The following is a 25,429-nucleotide window of genomic DNA, read 5'->3' on the forward strand; positions in this document are numbered from 1 at the left end:
AACTCATAGTTAAAAACATTTAGCCCACCCTAGTCATTCTGAAATTATATATTCCCATTCCCCTTCACACCTCTTCGTGTGTTATGTGTTTTATACAAGTTCTCTGAATGTTCTTTTAAACTGTGTGACATTGTCGGACATAAGTTATTATATTTAATTTTGCGTTGTTAAAAGATAATAAGGTTAGTCAAGAGTCTACACCATGTTTTCATCCACCCACTAATAATAATAATAATAATAATAATAATAATAATAATAATAACAATAATAACAATGTACCAGGTCTACAGCAAAGTTCATAAAACATTAAACAGTAAAATATATATAACTAATAATTCCTTATCAGTTTCATATCTTTATACATATCTCTTTTTGAACTCATTGTGCCCATCTAATGTATGATATATATATATATTAAAACAAAATATTTCTATTATCAATATTAAAACAAAACAGGGTAGTATAAATAGTGTTTTGTGATGTTTTATAAAGAATTTATTATATAAAAATGTATTAATCAGCAATTCACAAAAACAATGGCACAATATTTCTGAAGCAACTATGGAGTAATGCTTTCCACAGTTGGTCATATTAATACTTCTAAAGTAATCTGAACTGCAATATATTAACCGGATTTCTGAAGCATTACAGTAACTTCATCTTTACACTGAACATTAATAACTGAATGATGAAAAAACAAACAAACAAACGGACAGAAAAAAAAAAAGATTTCTTCACATCGACTGATGATTCAGAAGCATATTAAATAGCATTCTGTTCTTCTGATGCTGCTCTGCATCAGTGCACAGCTACACAGTACAGTACAGTTTAGCTTTTGTAACTTAGGGCATCACCCCAGTGACAGCTTTGTGCCTTTTTTTCTGTGAGAGCATAGTTTCTTAAAAACGGTATTGAACAGAAGTCAGCACGTCTGAGTTCAGACTGAGATGGGGAGGAAGAAGCAGGCCTTTTTTGTGTGTTTCCATGTACTGTGGAAGTGAAAACAGCATTTATAAATAAATAAATAGCTTCAACAGATACGATAAAAAGTTCCACAGACATATTTAAAACAAAACATACCTGATTTTTATTTGCCATATATTTTCTTGTAGACTTTCTCCCTAAAATATTTCAGAGGATTAAAACACAAAACTAGTATCATTTATAAAAGCAACTTTTATGTTTAGTTAAAACACTCAAATAACTCACCTCGGCGCCTAAAGATATAAAGAAATGATATGATCATGAAGAACAGCCCCACTATTCCACTGCAGATGGATACAAAATACCAAAACCACTGCAGACCATCGTTTGGAGGTGTATTTAGATCATGTACTGTTGTAGGTACTTTAGGAGAAAATATTAAAGAGATAAATTATACATAAAAACTTGACAATAATATCATGTTGTAAAGGTCATGTCCTTACTTGTGTTATTGGGAGTGAGTGAAAACTCTTCATTCGTATTATCAGCTGAAAACATAATAAAATGTCTTAGTGAAGACATTTAGTAATGTTTCACAATTTGTAATCAACAAAGTGTGAATATTATTAATTCTAATGATAATGTCTCTTACCTGTCACAGTCACATTAATAGCATGGCTTATAGACATGTCACCTTCTTTACATCTGTAGAAACCTGTATCCTCCATTGAGATGTTCTGGAAAACCAGGAAAGCCATCCCTTCCTGTTCTGTGATGTTCTTCCACTCAGTTCTGATGTAATTTGAATAATTTAAAGCTTTACACTCATCTCCATAAAGTTTGCACCATGAGACTCTTGGTTTCCTTTGACATCCACGTAGAGTTATAGAACAGTTTATCTTCAACACGCTCATAACAGGAGCTAGAAACACTGCTTTTCGTGACACTCTGATCACTGGATGACAATTCATCTCAGACACTAAAGGAATGAAGAAGCAAAATAGGTCAAGAATATATTTTTAATATGTCAGGTCTTTATAGCTGCATTGACATCATCCACTAAATTAAACTTTTTGAGACGATAAGCAGAATTGTCATACAATCCTTTTTGATACTGTTATATAAACTACAAATAATATTTAGTGGTATAAACATTAATAGGACAACTTTATAGAACAAATAAAGAACAAATCTCAAGTTTGTGTGTTTGTACAACACCTAAATTCTTTCGATTTTTTATTTTTATTTTATTTCCATAGAGGTGGTTTAACATTTCTTAGTGACCGTGCATCACACCCAATAGTGTAATGCAGCACATTAATGTTTGAGGCTTTACCTTTGCTTATTCTATGCTTTTGGACAAAGTCAATGGTTATTCACCTAAATAAATTTGATTTAAGATGAATTAGATAATTATTCAAATGTATGTATACAGAGGTATCTAAAACATACATGAACATTCTGTTATTCAAATTTATAAGCAAACATTTACCAGGATGTATATTATAAGTAAATGTAATAATATATAATGATTTTATATAAAACTATTATATGTCAGTGATTTTTTTTCTTCAATACGACAAACAGCAAAACCTTTCTAAGGTCAGGTACTACTCATAAAACCCATATATATCATAAAACATTATCTGCTATATGCATTGCACACATGCCGTGGCCTCACATTTCAAAAATATACCATATCATACACATTTAGGAATATATATCTGACTGACATCAGTCAGTCTATAGGGCAGGTCTGAATACTCACCGTTCTTGGTGCCACTGGCAATGACACAAATCAATATCACAATAGTGGCCAGGAAGATCTGGAAGACAAAGTTGCTTAATGTTGAAGGTCTTTTTTTTTATCAGAAAATGCATATTAAATATCTAATATAAAAATGAGAGCAGTGACAATGTCATATGTTTGTGAAATTTAAGGTTTAAGTTCTTCCAAGAAATCTCTTACCATCTCTGTTTCTCTTTTCTTGTACTTCTTGACTTGCATCTTCAAATCCTTGAATATCAGGTGCTTTTCACCTGCGTTGTCTCTCACCAAATTATTTTTATTTGTTTGGCTTTGTGTCTGTGTCCGTTTTCTGAGGGTTGTTCTTCTTAGTTTGTCTTCTTTCGTCATTGACGGTGTCAAACCTCATCTCGTGTGTCTGTAGTGGTTTCAGGTTGTCTGAATGTTGTCCAGGGTCACTGAACCTTCATGCAAATACTGAAAATAAAAAGGATCAAGAAACAGTTGTCAATTTAGCAGTTTTTTTTGCTATTTTGGTAACTTTGGTTCCCTACAATATAGAACATTTTTCTTTCCAAAAAGCACCTAGCAACTTGCTATTTAATTTAATTTAATTTAATAAATAAAAAGACATTTCCTGTAACCCTACAACACAACAAAATGCAAAGCATTTTATGATTATTATATTAATCAGTGAAGTGCTCCTAGATGTGATTGCTGGTTTGAATTTTATTTCATTAAAAATATGGTGGTGGATGAGGAGATACCCCCCTGACAATGTAAGTGCTTTGAGTGCCTAGAAAAGCGCTATATAAATGTAATCAATTATTATTATTATTATTATAATTATAAAAAGTAACTAAAATAAGTAATTTAGTAAGGACTTAAATATGTTTTGTTGTCATATAAAATGTAAAAAATAGTATAGTAACAAAGGTTTTAGTGAAACCAAAGTCAAGGGTAAATTACGTTTATACAGAGCCCCGTTTATGTAGAGAACCACAGGAAGCCTAAGGTGTTACCACTTCCTGTCTCTTGCAAGAAGCCCATCTTCTACCAAAACTGTTTAATATTTAAAATGCTTCTTCAAGGAAACAATGAAGTGTGATGATGAACAAAAATACAATCAATATAAATTTAATCAATATAATTTGCCATTGCAACTATCTTTACTCCAATGATGGAAATGATTTATGAATGAAACAGGAAATAAATGGAAGGGACATAATTTATTCATCAGATTGATTAAATCATGAAAAGTGGATGTTAAATACCAGAATGGAGTGATAATGATGTCTACAGAGCTATTTATTTTTATTTTATTTGTAATTTTTTTTAGATTATAAAGATAATAAAGAAAACATTTTTCTTTTCAATAACAAGCTCTGATGAATCATTAACAATAAGAGGACTGGAGAAAGTCACTTGGCCCTTTAGAAATTAATGTAACATTCCATTTGACCCAAAACTGTTCCTTAATTGTTGAGTGACTCATTTGTCTGATGTTTCTAGAAGAGGATGAGCTCCTTCAGTTGAGCCTGGTTCTTCCCAAGATTACTCTCCCTCTTCACATAAACATCTTTACTGAGCTTATCTTTGCTAACATCATCTTTCACTTGCTTCCCAAGGCAACACAGTCTTACTCTCTACTCGTCAAATGTCTGACGCATGGTCAAGTGATCTGGCGTCACTTTTTTGACGCACTGGGTATACCTTTGGCGTTATTTTTCAACGTGCAGGTTAGTCCGATAGACTTCTATAGAACTCAACAGCGTTTAAATTTGACGTCTTGGTTCAGCACACCGCAACTACACTGAATAAATAAAAATAAATAATAGGCTACAAAAAAAATATATATATGACAGAGATCGTTTTTATCTGGCCCTCCAACTTGTTTTTGAGGTTTAAATATTTTCGCAATCTGATATTAAAGTGATCTCTGTGCCAAAGCTTAGCGCGTTCATCAGTGGTGAGTTTAACAACACTCAACTGCAGGTAAAACAGCATTCATCGGTGAGTTTGACCAAAGCAACACTCAACTGCAGGGAAAACGGCATAAAAAGGTGAGTTTAACAACGCTCCAAGGCGCGTGCAAGTAAGCAGTTTAACCGTTTTCTTACACACCATTCTCGCTTATCGCTTATTCATAGTTCATCATCTCTATGAAATCACGTTCAAGAAGTCTCATTCAGCACACATCGCGATACTTGCCATCAGTTTCCATGTGCCACAGGGTCGGTGAGTAGATATAATTACGCTCTTTTAATGCCTGTTATAAAATGTATTCTGTCTTTATTAATCAGATTAGCGCCATATTGTTTACTCGCTGTATTATATCAGTCATCCTCGGCTGTCTTTGAGTTTCATTGCGTTTAACTAAATGAACACACCTGCTAACTAGTGTGATTAAACCCTGTCGGTCACGTGACGTGCCATAGACTTTCAATATATTCATTTCATGTCAAAGATGTAAATTTGTAGTAAAATCATGGTAACCACGGCATGTACAATAGCAACAAATTAAATTTGAAGTTAAAATCCAGGAACGGGACATTTACCATGTTTTTTCCTCAGTAACTGTAGTTCTACTATGGTATATTAATAACCAATACAACAATACAATAATCATCAAACTAACTTTGGTTGTACAACTGTAATTGTCGTTTTTGATGTGCTTTTATATGACAGATATCACACATTTACTGTACCATGCTTTTGATACATTTTTATGTAAATCCAAAAAAAGTAAATAAATGAAAGGACACATTTTTCCCTTCCTGCAGTTCATTCATATCAGTTTATATTTTAAATATTTTGCTCACAAAACATTATTAAAATTCTGTTTATAATTCTATTTTATTTTACCCCCCTCCTCCTTTCTTATTTTTATTATTTATGTATTTTTTTTTGTTGTTGAAAAGATGTAAAGGAAGCAGTCATCCCTGTGGTGTTTGTGGAGAGGTTTTCCTTCAGAAATGGAGAAGACTGAAAGCTGCGGAGGCAGACATTTGCAGCAGTAAGTCTGTGTTGGTTTTACATTTTTATCAAACTGCTGTTATAAATTGCACAGCATTTGTTGTTTCTTAAACTTTTGCACTGTCCAAATACCCACACTTGCCATCTTTGCACTTGACCAATCGATTATTTATTTGACGTCTTTCCTATGTTTAGGCCAAGTGTTCGAGTGAGCATGATGACCACAAGTGTGTGTCGAACTTTTCATGACCTGATGACTGTGTTTCCCAATCCTGATCCTGGAGAACCCAGCACTGCACGGTTTTGGCGTCTCTCTTATCTCACAAACACACTTTTGAGGTCTTGGAGTCTTCACTGATGAGCTGATGATCTGAATCAGGTGTGTTTGATCAGGGAGACATCTCAAATGTGCAGTGTTGGGCTTCTCCAGGACCAGGATTGGGAGCCACTGCCTTATGGGACACACTTAAGTGTTTACAGAGATTTTTTTTTTTTTTTTGATTATTATTCAACTTTGCATTTTAAAATAAATTCTAATTCTCTTTTCATTAGTCCCTATTACAGAGGACAATTTAATTTTGGGGGCTTCTAATTAAGTGAAAAAAAAGCAGTTGCAAATGATGTACAAAATAAATATACTTTTCTGTACACCAAGAAAACATGCAACACTTTGTTTTACTACCAAATTATTCTCAGTATCTAATTATTATTATTATTATTATTATTATTAATAATATTTCACATACATTGGAAAGGTTTCCGTGAGCAGATCAATTACACTACTGATAACATTCCTTTAAGCATGTAATATATTTTTTTATAATTCATATGAATATAGCTTGCTATTATTGACTAGCTTTTAATAATAGATGCATTTAATATATAATTATACAGCATCTTTACAGAGGCTGGTTTTATGGTCTAAAAGTAGCATGTAATAATATTTCCTTCCTTTCTGTCTTTCAGGATTGTTCGCAGATAATGATGTTCTTCTCGATCATGCACAAGGACTCACCTCTTTAACTCTTTATCTTCCCAACACACACAGAAATGCTCCCTTGATTAGTGTTTAGACTTTGCAGTGCAGTTTTGTTTTAGTTCTAAGCTTATAATGAATACATTGTGACCTTCCAGCAACCCATATATTGTATACAGAACCAGTGATCAAAACAATGGTTGAAAATAGTATTTTTATATTGATAAAGCATTGTGTTCTCTTTTTCAAGCTTCATACAGTAAACTTTACTTCTGGTGCTTTTATCATAAAAAAACAAACATCAGTTCTCATCAGGAGTTTTCGTAAAGGACGTATTCATGCACAGCCATCCCCTAGTTCCAGTCATGAAGTGAATGATGTTATTGTCAGTTTTATTTCTGCATTTTTATGTAGCAGGTGTTTGTTTTCCTGAACGTTATCTTTCTTCCTTTGTTCGGACAATCAGTGTTTATTTGATGCTGTGCTGATGGAGGTTTATAGATGATATTGCACACTTGACATGCATGTCTTCATGGTCTTTATTTTCTGAGTTTGAAACAGTGTGTTGTATCACTTTTTGGTCAAATAAATTCTTCAGTGTTCTCTGAAAGACTATCTGTATTTACTTTTTTTTTTAAATAAAAGTATTTGCAAAGAATTTGTATTCTTCATAGTGGCAAAAACAACTTATTGACAGAGGATGCAGTGCAGTTATATGGGCAATTTGTCTTTGAATCAGTTTTTTTAACTCTGTTTTTATTGCTAGATTTCAATTGGTAAAGAATGGCAAATCACAGAAAAACAAAAGTGAATAATTTTTATAGATTTAAAACAAAACATAACATGCAATTTAAATGTTACAAGCTAATCATTTGATTAGAAAATGCACCTGTCTTAGAAAAAAAAAAAAAGATTTAATGAGAGGAATCGGTTCGATAGAACTGCGAATGCTGGCCATGTGCTCATCAATATTGCCCAATTTTTGTCAAGCTGAAAACAATAATTAGCGCATTTGCATTATTGTTGGAGGAAGGTGTAGACGTTAATAAAACACAATCTAATAGGTAGCAAATGTTATTGATTGTTAACCAATCTATCCCTTCAGCCGAAAAACGAAGGTCATCGGTCATAAATGGATAAGGAAGCGTGACGCCGCTGCTCAGCTTTGATATCATTTGCTGTCAATGTCCCTTGTCATCGCAGGGTTGTCTGTGGTTGGACTATCCTTTAACCCATACTAAACAGCGCATCGTGTTACAAAAGAACGTTTTGCTACTATTATCACATTAGTAATATATTAAGTCAACAATTAAGGGTTGCTATGTTGAGGAAAATTACCTCTTTAGCGAGATCCTAACCCTAATCATAACTTCGATGAACTACAAAAAACAGCCCCTAGTTTCGCCTTTCCATATATAGAACGACGGAGGCTTGTGGGTAATGTAGTTTAAATCGTTTTATTGACGAAATGAAATAAATAATATATTTAATGGAAAACTGGATATATGAATAGTTTCATTGTGTAAACCTCTATGATATAATTGAAAGACAGAGTGAAATTTGGTATTTTAGAGGGAGCAATATTTAAAATGGCTTTATGAAACATTTCCATTTATTTCTGAAAACTGTGCCCGACATTATTTTATCAGCATAGCATAAGTAAAAATTCTTCTGGTTTTCTCTTTGATTCATTAATTGGACTCTGATTTACAGCCATTTCAAATGTACAGTTTTTGGCTCTTCCGGGGGGTGCTACTGGGCCCCTGGGGGTAGAAGGGCAGTAAAACCTACATGTATGTATTCTCCTCATAATGGACAACAAACTGAGCTGAGTCACATTTATATCTGACAGTTTTCACAGACTAACCTTTTCTTATTCTTATGTCATGAGCAGTAAAGCTTTTGACAGGACATGGTGAGGCCATCTGATGAAACATGGCAAAATTAGAAAGAAATGATTTAATAATAAAAATTATAGATTATTTATTTTATTTTTGAAGTTAACAGTAATAAATATAATGGATAAACCTGCAACAACATGCCATTATCTATTCCCCACTGTTAAGCAATAATCAAGGACAATTTATACACATTGTGATACTTCACTATTCCACAAGGAATAATTCATGGAGTACTCAGAATACTATATATATTAACTAATTAGCAACAATCAGTGTAAAAATGTCCTCCTCATCCCCTTATCTGGGTCCTCAGATGCTGAACATCAGTAATGTGCGTGCTCTTGGATTTAATGCAGTACAAGATCCACGTTGATCATTCCTGCTACATTCTCAGTTATCCCTCAAGTGTTTGTAACTATAAAGTAAATGGCTTTTCAAAATAATTCATCTAGTAAATCCCTTTATATAGATATATATATATAGGCATATTTGTGATTAAATATATACAATACTAACTTTCTGGTGTATTGTTGTTCCAGGTGTCATTAATGTTTAAGCAAAAAATAATCCTGGTAATTAATATGTAGTTTTTCAAGTGTAGAATAAACCCATAGTAGCCTACAGTATCTAGTAAAATTATGAATTTACCAAGAATTTTCAACACACAATATTCACCATATTATTTTTATTGAAGCATAGACTATGAAGTTGATAAAGTAGCTTCAAGACAAACACAGTTCAAGGAAAATAATAAAGGATCAAAAATTCATTAATATCATAAATTAATCAGTTCACACAGATGAGTGATGAAATGTCCTTAAAAGTAAAAATAATCCATCCAGTCAAATGTGATACAGATCATGTGATACATTTAAGACATGTGATACTGTTCCAGAAAATAATGATTCCCATCATCACATCTAAACTGGTTTCATCTCCCCATCGTGTTCTTCTTCTCTCGTGTCTGGAAACAGTTTGTGGTTGATATCCAGCACTGATGTGGTGTAGCCTTTTCTCAGCCAGAGGATCTCTCAGTCCTAAAATCCCAGACCTGGTCAAAGTGAAACACACAATACAGATTAAGTTGTTTAATGGACAGAGAGCTCAGCTTATGTTCTGTGTGATTTTAGCAGGGTGAGCAACTATGACCCTTGTAGTACTGTACACTTACCATTCTTCAAGCTGTTTTGAGACCTTTTGAGAAGGTTTTTCTCTGAAGACAATTTACCACATCCTCTTCTTTCACTCCTTTCAAGAGCATCACTTGGTCAAAACCCCTCATTTGGTTGATGAGATCATCTGTACAAATTAAAATACTGCAATAAAAATTTCATTCTGCAAGAATTAAGGCAAAGACTTGCTCATGAGACACCCCTTAGCATGTGACAGAATTTTTTGCCTCTATAATTCATCTATTGTTGCAGTAAATGTGTCTTTTTTCCCCTCTCTAATCTATCTTCAAAGTTCCTGACTTCTCTCACAAATGTGTTTTAGTGTAAGGCCTGGCTTCAAACCAATCAACTATCAATCAACAATTTATAATACAACATTTATAAAACTTGTATTCTTTTATTTAAGACAAACAGTTGGTGTTTTTTTTTTTTTTTTTTACTTAAAGTTTAAAAATATTCGGGTCACACTTTGCCTACATGATTTAATTGTAATAGCTGTATATAATTTTTTTTTTATTAAGAATAAAAACATAGAAAGAATAAATTACGGCTGAGATGAACAGTCCTGTGAGATAAAATCATAAAGTGCTGTAACACATAACACAGCATTGCACAGCATTGCTTCAACACACACATACCAGAGGACTTCAGTCTTTGTTTGGGCTCAAGATGGCCGTCTTCATTCCTCATGAGCAAATCATTTCCTTGGTCTTCCTTCTCTTCTGAAAAACAAGATAATCTTACTCTGTGTGCAATTAACATTGCTCATTAAACATATAATTAAGTTAATTTAAAATAAGATTCAGACCAGAGCATTTGATGAGTAAATGTTGATTCAGAAATATTTTAAACAAATGTACCTGGGAAGAGCTGATCATGGCAAGATTCGCTGAGACTCAGTAATAGCTCTTTTAGTTTTTAGGAAGGTTTGTGAGGGTTAGCTCTTAAAAGAGCTGTTGAGCTTGAACAGCATTATCTGCAAACAATCCTGTAAGACAGAAAGAAAGAAAAATATTACTACATTACATGCATCTTATACATTACTGTGCGTATGTGTGTGTGTAATTATACAGCTATATTCATATATATATTAAAAAAAATTATTACAAGCTAACAGGACTGTTATCAGTAGTGCGCAAGTCTTAATAATGCCAAAGCGCAGTGCCCTTAATGAACACTAAACCCACATTATCTCCAATACCGCTCCGGAGCTCTATACCAGGCTTAGTGTATCCCATCATGCATCAATTTTTGGAATAAATTGTGAGACCTTTTGTCGAGATCTCACAAGGGGTCACGGAAACCTTTACAATATATGTAAAATATTAATAATAATAATAATAATAATAATAATAATAATAATAATTAGATATTGAAATTAATTTTTCAATTAATTTATTTTAAAATGCAAAGTTGAATGATCAAACTAAAAATCTCTGTAAACACTTAAGTGTGTCCCATAAGGCAGTGGCTCCCAATCCTGGTCCTGGAGAAGCCCAACACTGCACATTTGAGATGTCTCCCTGATCAAACACACCTGATTCAGATCATCAGCTCATCAGTGAAGACTCCAAGACCTCAAAAGTGTGTTTGTGAGATAAGAGAGACGCCAAAACCGTGCAGTGCTGGGTTCTCCAGGATCAGGATTGGGAAACACAGTCATCAGGTCATGAAAAGTTCGACACACACTTGTGGTCATCATGCTCACTCGAACACTTGGCCTAAACATAGGAAATACGTCAAATAAATAATCCATTGGTCAAGTGCAAAGATGGCAAGTGTGGGTATTTGGACAGTGCAAAAGTTTAAGAAACAACAAATGCTGTGCAATTTATAACAGCAGTTTGATAAAAAGGTAAAAACAACACAGACTTACTGCTGCAAATGTCTGCCTCCGCAGCTTTCAGTCTTCTCCATTTCTGAAGGAAAACCTCTCCACAAACACCACAGGGATGACTGCTTCCTTTACATCTTTTCAACAACAAAAAAAAATACATAAATAATAAAAATAAGAAAGGGAGAGGGGTACAATAAAATAGAATTATAAACAGAATTTTAATAATGTTTTGTGAGCAAAATATTTAAAATATAAACTGATATGAATGAACTGCAGGAAGGGAAAAATGTTTCCTTTTATTTATTTACTTTTTTTGGATTTACATAAAAAGGTATCAAAAGCATGGTACAGTAAATGTGTGATATCTGTCATATAAAAGCACATCAAAAACTACCATTACAGTTGTACAACCAAAGTTAGTTTGATGATTATTGTATTGTTGTATTGGTTATTAATATACCATAGTAGAACTATAGTTACTGTGGCAAAAACATGGTAAATGTCCCGTTCCTGGGTTTTAACTTCAAATTTAATTTGTTGCTATTGTACGTGTCGTGGTTACCATGATTTTACTACAAATTTACATCTTTGACATGAAATGAATATATTGAAAGTCTATGGCACGTCACGTGACCGACAGGGTTTAATCACACTAGTTAGCAGGTGTGTTCATTTAGTTAAACGCAATGAAACTCAAAGACAGCCGAGGATGACTGATATAATACAGCGAGTAAACAATATGGCGCTAATCTGATTAATAAAGACAGAATACATTTTATAACAGGCATTAAAAGAGCGTAATTATATCTACTCACCGACCCTGTGGCACATGGAAACTGATGGCAAGTATCGCGATGTGTGCTGAATGAGACTTCTTGAACGTGATTTCATAGAGATGATGAACTATGAATAAGCGATAAGCGAAATGGGTTGTAAGAAAACGGTTAAACTGCTTACTTGCACGCGCCTTGGAGCGTTGTTAAACTCACCTTTTTATGTCGTTTTCCCTGCAGTTGAGCGTTGCTTTGGTCAAACTCACCGATGAATGCTGTTTTACCTGCAGTTGAGTGTTGTTAAACTCACCACTGATGAACGCGCTAAGCTTTGGCACAGAGATCACTTTGATATCAGATTGCGAGAATATTTAAACCCTTAAAAACAAGTTGGAGGGCCAGATAAAAACGATCTCTGTCATATATAATTTTTTTTGTAGCCTATTATTTATTTTTATTTATTCAGTGTAGTTGCGGTGTGCTGAACCAAGACGTCAAATTTAAACGCTGCTGAGTTCTATAGAAGTCTATCGGACTAACCTGCACGTTGAAAAATAACGCCAAAGGTATACCCAGTGCGTCAAAAAAGTGACGCCAGATCACTTGACCATGCGTCAGACATTTGACGAGTAGAGAGTGAGACTGTGTTGCCCAAGGACATTAAGGCAATAATGTCTCTATACACCTGCTTTGAAACATTTTTTTTTCACCATTGGAATCTATTTTAAGTGTTTTAAACATTTTTTAACCCAGTGTATTTTGCAGAGGTGTTCGTACATTGAATTCTGTGAACAGTGGAAACATTGTGGCTCTGTGGTGTTTGTCAAAACACTGCTTTCTCTCTGTGTGTGTGAGGCGTTAACCTCTCGCTCAATCATTTGAGCTCAACTATTTGTTCTAACTTTTTTATTCCAGAATTTACTAGTTTAATTTTAACCCCTGTAACATTTAGAAAAATAAATATCATTTAACAAAATATTTTAATTGTATAACGGACCACAAAAATACTCTATAAATAGACTTGCCCATGTTTATGCAGTAGTAGTGTAGTGTGATTACATATCAACATAAAACATTAATATGAAAATGACCTTTTGCCGATAGAGGTGCAATTGTAGTATACGCTGTGATGGGTCATATTTCAGGGATTTGGACAAATGACCTATACAAGTGTATTGGTTGGAGTACAGGTTGCAGGCAGCAGTAGTTTTAAGCTGTAAAAGTCATTTATTTTTAACTCCGTTTCAATATTGATGCAGTCTCGTGTGAAAAAAGCCTCTGGAATAATAAAGAAACATTGTTCATCACTCGACTCAGCCCTGTATCAACTCAAGATGGAGAACATGAAATAAAACATTAGCTGGAGGATTATATTGAACACTTATTGTTGTTAAAAAACGCTTTTGCTGTCTAATTACAGGATATTGAAACATTTATTTTTCTTGTCTTTTCTTTCTTCAGGCTGACTGAAATGAAAGGAACTGCTGCAATAGTTCAGATTTTCACCTTGACCAAACAACAGTGTTCCTTCTGATGAATCCGAGTCAACGTCTTCTAATATAACTGATATTCAGTGTAACAGTATAAAAACAAGTAATGTAATCACAACACTTTCAACACTAAATGCCTTATTTATTATAGACTGTATAGTTTAGTTAGGCATTTTTCTTAGTGCAGCTGTACTGAATCGTGCTCTTTAAAGTGACCAAAATATAAGCAGACTTTTATTATCTGAATTCTGACATTCTGTAACCATAGAAAAGTCATAGCTTTACTGATGTTTTGATGTGTGTAATAAAATAACAGAGTTTTATCAGGGGAACTCTTTTAGACATGAGCACCTACATGTTCTTTGGTGTCAAGTTATTGTCGTCATGTTTGAATTAAAGTGATTAAAATATTACAGACATTTTTCCACTAGATGGAGGTGAACTCATAGTTAAAAACATTTAGCCCACCCTAGTCATTCTGAAATTATATATTCCCATTCCCCTTCACACCTCTTCGTGTGTTATGTGTTTTATACAAGTTCTCTGAATGTTCTTTTAAACTGTGTGACATTGTCAGACATAAGTTATTGTATTTAATTTTGCGTTGTTAAAAGATAATAAGGTTAGTCAAGAGTCTACACCATGTTTTCATCCACCCACTAATAATAATAATAATAATAATAATAATAATAATAATAATAATAATAATAATAATAATAACAACAATGTACCAGGTCTACAGCAAAGTTCATAAAACATTAAACAGTAAAATATATATAACTAATAATTCCTTATCAGTTTCATATCTTTATACATATCTCTTTTTGAACTCATTGTGCCCATCTAATGTATGATATATATATATATATTAAAACAAAATATTTCTATTTTCAATATTAAAACAAAACAGGGTAGTATAAATAGTGTTTTGTGATGTTTTATGAAGAATTTATTAAAGAAAAATTTATTCATCAGCAATTCACAAAATCAATGGCACAATATTTCTGAAGCAACTATGGAGTAATGCTTTCCACAGTTGGTCATATTAATACTTCTAAAGTAATCTGAACTGCAATATATTAACCGGATTTCTGAAGCATTACAGTAACTTCATCTTTACACTGAACATTAATAACTGAATGATGAAAAAACAAACAAACAAACGGACAGAAAAAAAAAAAAGATTTCTTCACATCGACTGATGATTCAGAAGCATATTAAATAGCATTCTGTTCTTCTGATGCTGCTCTGCATCAGTGCACAGCTACACAGTACAGTACAGTTTAGCTTTTGTAACTTAGGGCATCACCCCAGTGACAGCTTTGTGCCTTTTTTTCTGTGAGAGCATAGTTTCTTAAAAACGGTATTGAACAGAAGTCAGCACGTCTGAGTTCAGACTGAGATGGGGAGGAAGAAGCAGGCCTTTTTTGTGTGTTTCCATGTACTGTGGAAGTGAAAACAGCATTTATAAATAAATAAATAGCTTCAACAGATACGATAAAAAGTTCCACAGACATATTTAAAACAAAACATACCTGATTTTTATTTGCCATATATTTTCTTGTAGACTTTTTCCCTAAAATATTTTACAGGATTAAGCAAGGAAACACAAAACTAGTATCATTTATAAAAGCAACTGTTATGTTTAGATAAAACACTCAAATAACTCACCTCGGCGCCTAAAGATATAAAGAAATGATACGATCATGAAGAACAGCCCCACTATTCCACTGCAGATGGATACAAAATACCAAAACCACTGCAGACCATCGTTTGGGGGTGTATTTACTTTAGGAAAGATAAATTATACATAAAAACTTGACAATAATATCATGTTGTAAAGGTCATGTCCTTGTGTTATTGGGAGTGAGTGAAAACTCTTCATTCGTATTATCAGCTGAAAATATAATAAAATGTCTTAGTGAAGACATCTAGTAATGTTTTACAATTTGTAATCAACAAAGTGTGAATATTATTAATTCTAATGATAATGTCTCTTACCTGTCACAGTCACATTAATAGCATGGCTTATAGACATGTCGCCTTCTTTACATCTGTAGAAACCAGCATCCTCCATTGAGATGTTCTGGAAAACCAGGAAAGCCATCCCTTCCTGTTCTGTGATGTTCTTCCACTCAGTTCTGATGTAATTTGAATAATTTAAAGCTTTACACTCATCTCCATAAAGTTTGCACCATGAGACTCTTGGTTTCCTTTGACATCCACGTAGAGTTACAGAACAGTTTATCTTCAACACGCTCATAACAGGAGCTAGAAACACTGCTTTTCGTGACACTCTGATCACTGGATGACAATTCATCTCAGACACTAAAGGAATGAAGAAGAAAAATAGGTCAAGAAAAATAGCAGAGAGTAAATTTTTTATATGTCAGGTTTTAGATAGCTGCATTGAAATCATCCACTAAATTAAACTTTTTGAGACCATAAGCAGAATTTTCATACAATCCTGAAAAAAGGTTTTTGATACTGTTTTTTAAAATACAAATAATATTTAGTGGTATAAACATTAATAGGACAACTTTATAGAACCAATAAAGAACAAATCTCAAGTTTGTGTGTTTGTACAACACCTCACCCTATACATCTATGATAAATTCTTTCGATTTTTTATTTTTATTTTTATTTTATTTCCATAGAGGTGGTTTAACATTTCTTAGTGACCGTGCATCACACCCAATAGTGTAATGCAGCACATTAATGTTTGAGGCTTTACCTTTGCTTATTCTATGCTTTTGGACAAAGTCAATGGTTATTCACCTAAATAAATTTGATTTAAGATGAATTAGATAATTATTCAAATGTATGTATACAGAGGTATCTAAAACATACATGAACATTCTGTTATTCAAATTTATAAGCAAACATTTACCAGGATGTATATTATAAGTAAATGTAATAATATATAATGATTTTATATAAAACTATTATATGTCAGTGATTTTTTTTCTTCAATACGACAAACAGCAAAACCTTTCTAAGGTCAGGTACTACTCATAAAACCCATATATATCATAAAACATTATCTGCTATATGCATTGCACACATGCCGTGGCATCACATTTCAAAAATATACCATATCATACACATTTAGGAATATATATTTGACTGACATCAGTCAGTCTATAGGGCAGGTCTGAATACTCACCGTCTGTGGTGCCGCTGGCAATGACACAAATCAATATCACAATAGTGGCCAGGAAAATCTGGAAGACAAAGTTGCTTAATGTTGAAGGTCTTTTTTATCAGAAAATGCATATTAAATATCTAATGTAAAAATGAGAGCAGTGACAATGTCATATGTTTGTGAAATTGAAGGTTCAAGTTCTTCCAAGAAATCTCTTACCATCTCTGTTTCTCTTTTCTTGTACTTCTTGACTTGCATCTTCAAATCCTTGAATCACAGGTGCTTTTCACCTGCGTTGTCTCTCACCAAATTATTTTTATTTGTTTGGCTTTGTGTCTGTGTCCGTTTTCTGAGGGTTGTTCTTCTTAGTTTGTCTTCTTTCGTCATTGACGGTGTCAAACCTCATCTCGTGTGTCTGTAGTGGTTTCAGGTTGTCTGAATGTTGTCCAGGGTCACTGAACCTTCATGCAAATACTGAAAATAAAAAGGATCAAGAAACAGTTGTCAATTTAGCAGTTTTTTTTTGCTATTTTGGTAACTTTGGTTCCCTACAATATAGAACATTTTTCTTTCCAAAAAGCACCTAGCAACTTGCTATTTAATTTAATTTAATTTAATAAATAAAAAGACATTTCCTGTAACCCTACAACACAACAAAATGCAAAGCATTTTATGATTATTATATTAATCAGTGAAGTGCTCCTAGATGTGATTGCTGGTTTGAATTTTATTTCATTAAAAATATGGTGGTGGATGAGGAGATACCCCCCTGACAATGTAAGTGCTTTGAGTGCCTAGAAAAGCGCTATATAAATGTAATCAATTATTATTATTATTATTATAATTATAAAAAGTAACTAAAATAAGTAATTTAGTAAGGACTTAAATATGTTTTGTTGTCATATAAAATGTAAAAAATAGTATAGTAACAAAGGTTTTAGTGAAACCAAAGTCAAGGGTAAATTACGTTTATACAGAGCCCCGTTTATGTAGAGAACCACAGGAAGCCTAAGGTGTTACCACTTCCTGTCTCTTGCAAGAAGCCCATCTTACACCATAACTGTTTAATATTTAAAATGCTTCTTCAAGGAAACAATGAAGTGTGATGATGAACAAAAATATAATCAATATAAATTTAATCAATATAATTTGCCATTGCAACTATTTTTACTCCAATGATGGAAATGATTTATGAATGAAACAGGAAATAAATGGAAGGGACATAATTTATTCATCAGCTTGATTAAATTTTGAAAAGTGGATGTTAAATACCAGAATGGAATGGCAGTGATGTCTACAGAGCTATTTATTTTTATTTTATTTGTAATTTTTTTTAGATTATAAAGATAATAAAGAAAACCTTTTTCTTTTCAATAACAAGCTCTGATGAATCATTAACAATAAGAGGACTGGAGAAAGTCACTTGGCCCTTTAGAAATTAATGTAACATTCCATTTGACCCAAAACTGTATTGCTGTTCCTTAAGTGTTGAGTGACTCATTTGTCTGATGTTTCTAGAAGAGGATGAGCTCCTTCAGTTGAGCCTGGTTCTTCCCAAGATTATTCTCCCTCTTCACATAAACATCTTTACTGAACTTTTCTTTGCTTCCATTATCTTTCACTTGCTTCCCAAGGACATTAAGGCAATAATGTCTCTATACACCTGCTTTGAAACATTTTTTTTTTCACCATTGGAATCTATTTTAAGTGTTTTAAACATTTTTTAACCCAGTGTATTTTGCAGAGGTGTTCGTACATTGAATTCTGTGAACAGTGGAAACATTGTGGCTCTGTGGTGTTTGTCAAAACACTGCTTTCTCTCTGTGTCATGATTCTGCCCTCGTGTCCTTGATTTTCCTTAGTCTTGAGGCAGGATCATGGCAGACCCGTGTTTTGTGTGCAAGCACATGGCCTTGTCTTTGGGCCATGTGCTTGTGTTGTCTCGTTCCCTTGCCCCGCCCCCCTTGTTATCCTAGTCTTGTCGTGATTGTCCTATCTGTGCCACCTGTCGTGTCTTAATTGTTCCCCTATTTAGATCTCCTAGTGTGCTCTGTCTTTCGTCGGTTCATTTGTGATTTGTGATTGTTCCACATATGTGTTTCTTCCTGTCAGCCTCCTGAGATATCGTGTCATTGTAACCCCTCTAAGAAGTCTTTGTACTACCGTGAGTGTTGGTTAGTAGTTAGTGTTCAGAGTCTTTGTTTACCTTGTTTATTGTGTTTTGTAGAGTTATTTAGTGTCTCCCCTAGTCATTGTTTTCCCCCTCGTGGGTTTTTTTCCCCTTTTTGTGTTAATAAACCCTGTGTTTGTTACATCCTGTCTGCATCTGAGTTCATCCCAACCCCTCCACATAACACTCTGTGTGTGTGTGTGAGGCGTTAACCTCTCGCTCAATCATTTGAGCTCAACTATTTGTTCTAACTTTTTTATTACAGAATTTACTAGTTTAATTTGAACCCCTGTAACATTTAGAAAAATAAATGTCATTTAACAAAATATTTTAATTGTATAACGGACCACAAAAATACTCTATAAATAGACTTGCCCATGTTTATGCAGTAGTGTAGTGTGATTACATATCAACATAAAACATTAATATGAAAATGACCTTTTGCCGATAGAGGTGCATACGCTATGATGGGTCGTATTTCAGGGATTTGGACAAATGACCTATACGAGCGTATTAGTTGGGTTGCAGGAAGCAGTAGTTTTAAGCTGTAAAAGTAATTTATTTTTAACTCCGTTTCAATATTGATGCAGTCTCGTGTGAAAAAAGCCTCAACTGGAATAATAAAGAAACATTGTTCATCACTCGACTCAGCCCTGTATCAACTCAAGATGGAGAACATGAAATAAAACATTAGCTGGAGGATTATATTGAACACTTATTGTTGTTAAAAAACGCTTTTGCTGTCTAATTACAGGATATTGAAACATTTATTTTTCTTGTCTTTTCTTTCTTCAGGCTGACTGAAATGAAAGGAACTGCTGCAATAGTTCAGATTTTCACCTTGACCAAACAACAGTGTTCCTTCTGATGAATCCGAGTCAACGTCTTCTAATATAACTGATATTCAGTGTAACAGTATAAAAACAAGTAATGTAATCACAACACTTTCAACACTAAATGCCTTATTTATTATAGACTGTATAGTTTAGTTAGGCATTTTTCTTAGTGCAGCTGTACTGAATCGTGCTCTTTAAAGTGACCAAAATATAAACAGACTTTTATTATCTGAATTCTGCCATTCTGTAACCATAGAAAAGTCATAGCTTTACTGATGTTTTGATGTGTGTAATAAAATAACAGAGTTTTATCAGGGGAACTCTTTTAGACATGAGCACCTACATGTTCTTTGGTGTCAAGTTATTGTCGTCATGTTTGAATTAAAGTGATTAAAATATTACAGACATTTTTCCACTAGATGGAGGTGAACTCATAGTTAAAAACATTTAGCCCACCCTAGTCATTCTGAAATTATATATTCCCATTCCCCTTCACACCTCTTCGTGTGTTATGTGTTTTATACAAGTTCTCTGAATGTTCTTTTAAACTGTGTGACATTGTCAGACATAAGTTATTGTATTTAATTTTGCGTTTTTAAAAGATAATAAGGTTAGTCAAGGGTCTACACCATGTTTTCATCCACCCACTAATAATAATAATAATAACAATGTACCAGGTCTACAGCAAAGTTCATAAAACATTAAACAGTGAAATATATATATATATATAACTAATAATTCCTTATCAGTTTCATATCTTTATACATATCTCTTTTTGAACTCATCTTGCCCATCTAATGTATGATATATATATATATATATATATTAAAACAAAATATTTCTATTATCAATATTAAAACAAAACAGGGTAGTATAAATAGTGTTTTGTGATGTTTTATGAAGATTTTATTAAAAAAAATGTATTAATCAGCAATTCACAAAAACAATGGCACAATATTTCTGAAGCAACTATGGAGTAATGCTTTCCACAGTTGGTCATATTAATACTTCTAAAGTAATCTGAACTGCAATATATTAACCGGATTTCTGAAGCATTACAGTAACTTCATCTTTACACTGAACATTAATAACTGAATGATGAAAAACAAACAAACAAACGGACAGAAAAAAAAAGAAATTTCTTCACATCGACTCATGATTCAGAAGCATATTAAATAGCATTCTGTTCTTCTGATGCTGCTCTGCATCAGTGCACAGCTACACCGTACAGTAAAGTTTAGCTTTTGTAACTTAGGGCATCACCCCAGTGACAGCTTTATGCCTTTTTTTCTGTGTGAGCATAGTTTCTTAAAAACTGTATACAACAGAAGTCAGCACATCTGAGTTCAGATTGAGATGGGGAGGAATAAGCTCAGTTTTTTGTGTTTCCATGTACTGTGGAAGTGAAAACAGCATTTATAAATAAATAAATAGCTTCAACAGATACGATAAAAAGTTCCACAGACATATTTAAAACAAAACATACCTGGTTTTTATTTGCCATATATTTTCTTGTAGACTTTCTCCCTAAAATATTTTACAGGATTAAGCAAGGAAACACAAAACTAGTATCATTTATAAAAGCAACTGGTATGTTTAGATAAAACACTCAAATAACTCACCTCGGCGTCTAAAGATATAAAGAAATGATATGATCATGAAGACCAGCCCCACTATTCCACTGCAGATGGATACAAAATACCAAAACCACTGCAGACCATCGTTTGGAGGTGTATTTACTTTAGGAGAAAATATTAAATAGAGAAATTATACATAAAAACTTGACAATAATATCATGTTGTAAAGGTCATGTCCTTGTGTTATTGGGAGTGAGTGAAAACTCTTCATTCGAATTATCAGCTGAAAATATAATAAAATGTCTTAGTGAAGACATCTAGTAATGTTTTACAATTTGTAATCAACAAAGTGTGAATATTATTAATTCTAATGATAATGTGTCTTACCTGTCACAGTCACATTAATAGCATGGCTTATAGACATGTCGCCTTCTTTACATCTGTAGAAACCAGCATCCTCCATTGAGATGTTCTGGAAAACCAGGAAAGCTATCCCTTCCTGTTCTGTGATGTTCTTCCACTCAGTTCTGATGTGATTTGAATAATTTACAGCTTTACACTCATCTCCATAAAGTTTGCACCATGAGACTCTTGGTTTCCTTTGACATCCACGTAGAGTTACAGAACAGTTTATCTTCAACACGCTCATAACAGGAGCTAGAAACACTGCTTTTCGTGACACTCTGATCACTGGATGACAATTCATCTCAGACACTTAAGGAATGAAGAAGAAAAATAGGTCAAGAAAAATAGCAGAGAGTAAATTTTTTATATGTCAGGTTTTAGATAGCTGCATTGAAATCATCCACTAAATTAAACTTTTTGAGACCATAAGCAGAATTTTCATACAATCCTGAAAAAAGGTTTTTGATACTGTTATTTAAAATACAAATAATATTTAGTGGTATAAACATCAATAGGACAACTTTATAGAACAAATAAAGAACAAATCTCAAGATTGTGTGTTTGTACAACACCTCACCCTATACATCTATGATAAATTCTTTAGATTTTTTTTATTTTATTTTCATAGAGGTGGTTTAACATTTCTTAGTAACCGTGCATCACACCCAATAGTGTAATGCAGCACATTAATGTTTGAGGCTTTACCTTTGCTTATTCTATGCTTTTGGACAAAGTCAATGGTTATTCACCTAAATAAATTTGATTTAAGATGAATTAGATAATTATTCAAATGTATGTATACAGAGGTATCTAAAACATACATGAACATTCTGTTATTCAAATTTATAAGCAAACATTTACCAGGATGTATATTATAAGTAAATGTAATAATATATAATGATTTTATATAAAACTATTATATGTCAGTGATTTTTTTTCTTCAATACGACAAACAGCAAAACCTTTCTAAGGTCAGGTACTACTCATAAAACCCATATATATCATAAAACATTATCTGCTATATGCATTGCACACATGCCGTGGCATCACATTTCAAAAATATACCATATCATACACATTTAGGAATATATATCTGACTGACATCAGTCAGTCTATAGGGCAGGTCTGAATACTCACCGTTCTTGGTGCCACTGGCAATGACACAAATCAATATCACAATAGTGGCCAGGAAAATCTGGAAGACAAAGTTGCTTAATGTTGAAGGTCTTTTTTTATATCAGAAAATGCATATTAAATATCTAATGTAAAAATGAGAGCAGTGACAATGTCATATGTTTGTGAAATTGAAGGTTCAAGTTCTTCCAAGAAATCTCTTACCATCTCTGTTTCTCTTTTCTTGTACTTCTTGACTTGCATCTTCAAATCCTTGAATCACAGGTGCTTTTCACCTGCGTTGTCTCTCACCAAATTATTTTTATTTGTTTGGCTTTGTGTCTGTGTCCGTTTTCTGAGGGTTGTTCTTCTTAGTTTGTCTTCATTCGTCATTGACGGTGTCAAACCTCATCTCGTGTGTCTGTAGTGGTTTCAGGTTGTCTGAATGTTGTCCAGGGTCACTGAACCTTCATGCAAATACTGAAAATAAAAAGGATCAAGAAACAGTTGTCAATTTAGCAGTTTTTTTGCTATTTTGGTAACTTTGGTTCCCTACAATATAGAACATTTTTCTTTCCAAAAAGCACCTAGCAACTTGCTATTTAATTTAATTTAATAAATAAAAAGACATTTCCTGTAACCCTACAACACAACAAAATGCAAAGCATGATTAAAAATCAAGGTTAAATAACTGTGAGATTATTTCAAATTGACACAGTAAATATGCCCAATGCAAATAATAGTTTATAATAATAGTAATTATTATTATTATTATATTAATTAACTAAAAATATACTACTTAAAACTATGGCCTATTTTGTAGTTTTACTATTTATTATGAAATTACATTCAATGTAAAAAAAAATACATTCAATGTAAGAACATGTAACTTCAATAATTCAATGTTGTGTTTATACTAATACAAATAATATGTTTATATTATTTTTATGAACACATCTAAATTAACATATTTTAAATAAATAAAAATTTGCTGAGATGCTAGTAACTTTGAGTAATTTCAAGCAATGACACAATTTTACCAATTTCATGTTGGTACATAATGACATTATTGTGTAATGACAACATCATTTAACAACTTTTAGCAACAAATCAACCTGCCTTTAAGCAACTTCCCCTGAAAATGGTTTGGCAACACTGACAGTAGCACAATGAGTGAACAAATGAACTCAGTGGCACCTCATTGTGGATAATAACTGAACAGCAGCACAGTCAGAATACTCAGTTTAACTGTGACCTTAAAGAGTTAGTTCACCCAATAATCAAAATTATGTAATTAATAATTCACCCTCATGTCGTTCCAAACCAGTGAGACCTCCGTTTATCTTCAGAACACGGTTTAAGATATTTTAGATTTAGTTCGATAGCTCTCAGTCCCTTCATTGAAACTGTGTGATTGATTATTGGGTGAACTATACCTTTAACAAAGGCATAAACTAGGTTTCAGAGATACACAGTGTGCAGATATTTAAATCTTCAAAAAAAAAAGAAGAAAAAAAAAGAAAGCAATAGTACAAGACATTAGTACATTTACATTACATTTTTTGCATCATAAATCCTACAGTGCTCTAGATGGAAATGTTAGATTGTTCAGTGCTTTTTAACATTCTTCTGTGCTCCAACTTTCATAATCTCAATCAAAATGGGATGTGGTTTTGTTTCATGGTAGCACATTCTACAGTCTATAACAGAAAGTGTCAATTTTTTTTTTACCTTGTTTTGCATAATAACTAGGTGTGTAACAAGTAAGGCAATGAAAGTTCATTGTTATGGATTTTTGACTGAAGAAGCCCGTTTTCTTGCCATTACACATAGGTTTGTAGACTGATTATGTTTTACCCCATGCATTTCTATGATACAGCTGCAATTTTATATGTATACACTAAACAAAATTATAAAATTATAAATGCAACACTTTTGTTTTGCCCCCATTTTTTCATGAGCTGATCTCAAAGATCTAAAACTTTTTCTATGTACGCAAAAGGCATATTTTTCACAAATATTGTTCACAAATCTGTCTAAATCTCTGTTAGTGAGCACTTCTCCTTCGCCGAGATAATCCATCCACCTCACAGGTGTGGCATATCAAGATGCTGATTAGACAGAATAATTATTCCCCAGGTGTGCCTAAGGCTGGCCACAATAAAAGCCACTCTAAAAAATGCAGTTTTATCACAGTGCACAATGCCACAGATGTTGCAAGTTTTGAGGGAGTGTGCAATTGGCATGATGACTGCAGGAATGTCTACCAGAGCTGTTACACGTAAATAAAATATGCATTTCTCTACCATAAGCCGTCTCAAAAGGCGTTTCAGATAATCCGGCAGTACATCCAACCAGCCTCACAACCCCAGACCACGTGTAACCAC

At 33.1% G+C, this 25,429-nt stretch overlaps 2 protein-coding genes and 1 long non-coding RNA gene across 12 annotated transcripts in view; 1 reads left to right on the forward strand and 2 right to left on the reverse strand.

Moving 5' to 3' along the window:
- Positions 1-20,289, forward strand: part of LOC127949198 (OX-2 membrane glycoprotein) — a 31,013-nt gene extending 10,724 nt beyond the window's left edge. For 4 of the 8 annotated variants that reach the window (XM_052546211.1, XM_052546208.1, XM_052546205.1 and 1 more), the window contains exon 8: positions 19,907-20,289. The gene's annotated coding sequence lies outside the window, so the exon portion shown is untranslated. Of the gene's footprint in view, positions 1-13,767; positions 14,151-19,906 lie in introns of those variants that run through there. The other 4 variants (XM_052546210.1, XM_052546207.1, XM_052546204.1 and 1 more) reach the window with 1 other exon arrangement.
- LOC127949202 (uncharacterized) lies at positions 462-23,647 on the reverse strand. 3 transcript variants are annotated; one of them, XM_052546218.1, is made up of 8 exons: positions 4,883-5,010; positions 2,894-3,148; positions 2,693-2,750; positions 1,577-1,903; positions 1,428-1,472; positions 1,210-1,347; positions 1,081-1,121; positions 462-989 (listed from the first exon to the last, which is right to left on the reverse strand). In XM_052546218.1, the coding sequence occupies exons 2-8, from the start codon at positions 3,059-3,061 to the stop codon at positions 900-902; spliced, it is 867 nt and encodes a 288-aa protein (XP_052402178.1). In that variant the 5' UTR covers positions 3,062-3,148; positions 4,883-5,010; the 3' UTR covers positions 462-899. The 3 variants fall into 3 exon arrangements, with proteins under 3 accessions (XP_052402178.1, XP_052402180.1, XP_052402179.1); XM_052546220.1 differs by lacking the exons at positions 2,894-3,148; positions 4,883-5,010 and adding an exon at positions 23,268-23,647; XM_052546219.1 differs by lacking the exons at positions 2,894-3,148; positions 4,883-5,010 and adding an exon at positions 17,161-17,425.
- On the reverse strand, positions 9,694-12,954 carry LOC127949203 (uncharacterized). The gene is made up of 5 exons (XR_008152263.1): positions 12,349-12,954; positions 11,573-11,667; positions 10,557-10,684; positions 10,335-10,418; positions 9,694-9,823 (listed from the first exon to the last, which is right to left on the reverse strand). It is a non-coding gene; the product is annotated as an uncharacterized LOC127949203 (long non-coding RNA).
- Positions 23,648-25,429: the final 1,782 nt, after the last annotated feature.

This window comes from Carassius gibelio, chromosome B1, assembly GCF_023724105.1.
Source record: "Carassius gibelio isolate Cgi1373 ecotype wild population from Czech Republic chromosome B1, carGib1.2-hapl.c, whole genome shotgun sequence".
NCBI lineage: Eukaryota > Metazoa > Chordata > Actinopteri > Cypriniformes > Cyprinidae > Carassius > Carassius gibelio.

What these genes read in the sequence shown, in the direction of transcription:
- LOC127949202 (XM_052546218.1), bottom strand. Translation starts at nt 3,061, where the DNA reads ATGACGAAAGAAGACAAACTAAGAAGAACAACCCTCAGAAAACGGACA. An exon ending in AGAAAAGAGAAACAGAGATG is followed by an intron (nt 2,751 to 2,893) that starts GTAAGAGATTTC and finishes TTTGTCTTCCAG; the next exon opens with ATCTTCCTGGCCACTATTGT. An exon ending in TTATATCTTTAGGCGCCGAG is followed by an intron (nt 1,122 to 1,209) that starts GTGAGTTATTTG and finishes GAAATATTTTAG; the next exon opens with GGAGAAAGTCTACAAGAAAA.